This window comes from Orbicella faveolata, unplaced genomic scaffold (genome assembly GCF_042242905.1).
Source record: "Orbicella faveolata isolate gen_17 unplaced genomic scaffold, um_ofav_v1 contig_25, whole genome shotgun sequence".
Lineage (NCBI taxonomy): Eukaryota > Metazoa > Cnidaria > Anthozoa > Scleractinia > Merulinidae > Orbicella > Orbicella faveolata.
The window spans coordinates 16530001-16534328 of NW_028301553.1; the positions used below are offsets into that span (position 1 = coordinate 16530001).

General features: G+C 40.2%; 1 protein-coding gene across 2 annotated transcripts in view; it reads right to left on the bottom strand.

Annotated features, from left to right (window-relative positions):
- The window catches only part of LOC149109162 (soma ferritin-like), a 5138-nt gene extending 1228 nt beyond the window's left edge, over window positions 1–3910 (bottom strand). Inside the window, exons 1-7 of one of the 2 annotated variants that reach the window (XM_089294979.1) lie at window positions 3751–3910; window positions 1717–1806; window positions 1555–1600; window positions 852–973; window positions 645–737; window positions 437–490; window positions 14–139 (exon numbers count right to left, since the gene is read on the bottom strand). In XM_089294979.1, the coding sequence (XP_089151105.1) occupies window positions 14–139; window positions 437–490; window positions 645–737; window positions 852–973; window positions 1555–1600; window positions 1717–1806; window positions 3751–3753 (534 nt within the window). In that variant the 5' untranslated portion in view covers window positions 3754–3910. Of the gene's footprint in view, window positions 1–13; window positions 140–436; window positions 491–644; window positions 738–851; window positions 974–1554; window positions 1601–1698; window positions 1807–3750 lie in introns of both variants that reach the window. The other variant, XM_089294978.1, reaches the window with a different exon arrangement.
- Window positions 3911–4328: the final 418 nt, after the last annotated feature.

The window sequence follows — 4328 nt, forward strand, 5'->3', positions numbered from 1 at the left end:
GATTGCTCTATACCTGAGGGTCGTCAGCTAACTCCGCTGTTTTGTGCAAGTCCAACAGTGACTGATAAACGTGTTTTTCCAGCTTCAGAGCATCTTCCATGGCATCCAAACCCCTACCCCAGTGATCTTCGCAAGGTTTCTGTTTAAGACAAGCACAAAACACACGAACAAGAGCATAGTTAGCCTTTGCGTACTAACGTAACGAAACGCTTCATTCTGTAGTTACAATAACCTAAAATAATCTGTTGTTGGGGTTAAAAGAAAAACCAACATAAAATGATATTTTGTTGTATCAACTACGATTGACAAAATCTACCCGTCAAATAGCCCATATTCGAATAAAGTTTAAGTCAGATCGCGGTGAAACGAGAGCCCGTCTTGAGTTAAACGTTGTCAACTACAGCTCAAGCTAGTTTCATCACCTGGCTGTACTTACCATAATGCCATGAAGCTTAACACGACCGCCGCGCTTGTTTTGATACTCCATCAGCTACAAAACAAAAACATAACGAAAGGAAGCTGTATTATTGCAAAACAATATCAAGAGTAATATAGACCCATTTGACGACAACAGCGAACTTAACAGCAAATTTACCTGAACGAGAACCGGAAATACACGAAATCAGAACCGGTTAAAAACTTACCAAGTGCGCATGCTTCAGCTCTTCCTCTGAGGACTCCTTGAAGAATTTGTGGAACCCAGGGAGGTTAATGTCATCACGGTCGAAATGCATGGCCTGGATACCAAGTGAAAAACAACACAAAATCTTTGAAATGACTGTTTAGAAAACCTGCAATTCAACGAAGTAAAAAAACACCTGAAACACATGAGATGCTTTTTAAAAGCTTACCATAGACATGTAGGTGTAATGAGCAAACAACTCCCGGTTGATCTGTTTGTTTATCTCTTTTTCTGTTTCTTTTGCGAAGGGTGCAACAAGTGGTCTCGAAGGATCTACAACGTCTTCGACGCCTGAAAAAAGAGTTGCCATTATAAGTTGTTATAAGAGAATGAAGTGCAAGTTCATATGCTCTGAACGATATTAAACACATTTTCATGTTCTTGTTTGAAATAAAATTGTTCAGTTCTGTTTTGCGTGGAATAGAAAGCCTGAATTTAGAATGCCCCCAAGCTGGACTGCGAGTACCCTTTGACTCATAGATTCCCTTTTTCTTTCTGCTCTGTAATAGACAACGGAATCTCTGTCTCACATGGTGGACTGCAGAAAAGCTTGAAGAACGTAATTGGTTGATTCCACCTACGATAGCTAAAGATTTCCGGTAAACGGTTGCTTTCCCAGCCAAGACTTTATGTAACTTGAGTGGTGTCTCTCTTAAAGACGAATTCAGTTTTGTCTTAAATTGCCGAGTAACCTACAATCAAACTTCAAGTTTCTTTTTCTTATTTTTCCCATTGTGGCGAAAAATTAGAACTCCTGATCTCAGGTTATCACTGATGTACCCACAAATTATTCGAGCGAATATTTAAACCAACGTATGAGAATTAGTAAAGAGAACTTATGTTTTAATGTTGAAATTGAAACGGTTACTGACCTTTATAATCTTTGTACTTGGGATAAACCCAATGGTCTTCGTGTGCCTAAGAAAAATCAAATGGACTCGTTCTCACTATACACAAATTTTGCAGTGGAAACAAAGGGAAATTCAGATGACAAAAAACGACAAAGTAAAGCATACTGAATTTATGTCAGTTACCGCTATGTGGGCGGTGAGGTCGCACTTCGCGTTTTTCCCACAGGCCACATCGACACCGAGGATGAAACTGATCAAGTAAACCAACGGAATCTGCAAAGAAATGTTGCGATTTAAATACAAGAGAGTACACTGATATGAGCCAGATAAAAAGATATTATAGGATTTCGATGAGTACTGGGTTTATTTTTGTTCAAAAGGATTTTTTGGTGAGCTTATTTTCTTGAGGTCCTGTTCACATACTCTGTTACAAAGTTGATTGGGCTCATATTCTGAAAAAACCGTTGTCAATGAACGCAACTGAGCACACTGTGGGGGCATAAAGTGCAGAGCAAGCTAGCACTTATTTCGTTCTTTAAACTGACCCATAAGTCCACTGCAGACATGCTTTCTGTTATTGTTCTCAAATGACTGAGCTTGAAAACTACTCAGGGTTGTCGTTCTCTTAGCTTCTCTTGAGCCGACACCCAACGAGACAGTTTTAATTGTGATATTTTAGAAGAAAAAAGGATGGTATTAATAGATTTTGAGATATAAAAGATCACCGTGGCTCGCGCAGCTAGCAGTTGGTAAACCACAAATGAATTAGGCAAGATTTTCTCGCGTGGCCATTTCAGTTTTCCCTATCTGAATGGATAACTGAAGCAAAGGTATCAATTACGGCTTAAAAGGGCAAAGACGCCCGCGAGGCGCGAGGACGATGTAAATAGGCTGGTGAGGATATCATGGCGACTCACAGACCACGACAACAGATTTCCGCTTTGGGAAAAGGATTAAAGTTGATGCCTGCAGGTAATTCGAACCCTCGGTAACTCGGATCTCACGTATCGAACCCTCGATGACTCGAGCCTCTCGCTAGTTCAAAGCATTTTGTTTTTCTCGCTTTTGGTCATTTTCTTTATAAATCTACCCTAACTCGAATACCATTTCTCAACGTGTAATGAGTCACAGCTCTCCAGAATCGTCGACAGAAATAGATCGACTGTATTAACACGCATGTTAAACATCAGGGTGTGATATGAAAACTGCCGGACTATTTGGGTTCGGCAATCGAACATAATTGAACTCTCCAAAACATCGAAACATTGACTTAGCTGGGTTCAGTCTAGTTCAAACCGGTTTCAACGGGGTTCCGAGTTTATGTTCGTGATTTCTTGAAACACGACAGCGCGCGAGTACAGAGGCAATAAGAAAGATGACGAAACAATTTCGTGGTATTATCTTCTACATTTTACTGATGGACTTTTTAAATTTCTAACAGCAATAAAGGTTTACGTCAATGACATAACTAAACTGTAAACGTTGCTGTTGTGGAGAGGTGGCGTTGAAGAGTGAATGTATCGACCTCACGCGGGACAAAACGTTTATGTTGTCTCAAACTTGTATAAAATTACCTTTCTGAAGGAGGCCAAATATTGTTTATATAATCAACATATCAATGACCCGTGCAAACAAAAGAGAGATATCCAGGCAAACAATAATTGCATCATTCTGGCCACCCGTTGACTAACGCAAAATTTACATACAGCAAAATTCTGCAACGTATCTACTACTGTAAACTGATAGTTACGTAATAAACATTGGGAAACATCGAATTCACGCCTTATTTCCTAGAAGGAGCTTTAAATACTAAAGATGTACAAAAGATGTACGAAAGATCCGCGAAAAGTATCGAGCAGCCAGGGTTACCGGTCAAAGGGAACAGTGGAAAGTATGGATTTGAATAATTATGACTGCATGTTCAGCGCGTTTAGCTTTTTGCTTGAGCTGAAACTCGGAACGGTGCCTTCTAGGACTGAAAAGAACTTCTAATGCCGTGGACTGCCCACGGATAAGCAGAAATTGGTGTAGACTTGCTGGGTAAAGCAATGAACAAATTGTAACATCTGGTGCATGCTAATAGCTTTGTACCATATATAATCCCCCTGATATAATTGAGCGCCAAGCGACGTTGCCGTGAAATAACTATCACGTCATGCTATAAAACAGATATCTCTGCACAAAAAAGCTAGATATCAACCAAATATTCCCACTTACCATATTTGAATTTGCTTGACCTAGATATCACTGTATCTGAAGGCCAAGGTAATTTTTTTCTTCTAATCTAGAGAGCTTCTCAACTGAGGGTTCGGAAAAACACTATGAATATCCTTTGTCAAATGACAAGCTATGTGAGGCGTCATATGACAACTATTACTCAAAGGAATACAATGCGCCTTGATGAGGCCCTGTTAGGGGGGGTGTCACAGTGATATGTGTATCCCCGTGATATGTGTATCCCCGCACACATATCACTAGTGATATGTGTATCCCCTCCAAAATGGCGACCAGTGATATGTGTATCCCCCACCCCCCTCCCCTCTACTTTAAAAAGCTCTCGTCGTCCGGTCGCTTACTGGACGAACGACTAACCCAAACAGGCTTAAAACACAAATCTCAATTTTTGTAGTTGAAAAAGTTTACGTATCTGCTGCTGGAATTGTGTTCTTGATCCTAACTGGTTTTCTGCGAGCAGGATATAATGAATTTAAAGTTGAACACCAAATGGATCTAGATCTATTTCAATTTGAGTTTCACGGCACGGGATTTCTAGGACGATATTAATTGCGCGGTTC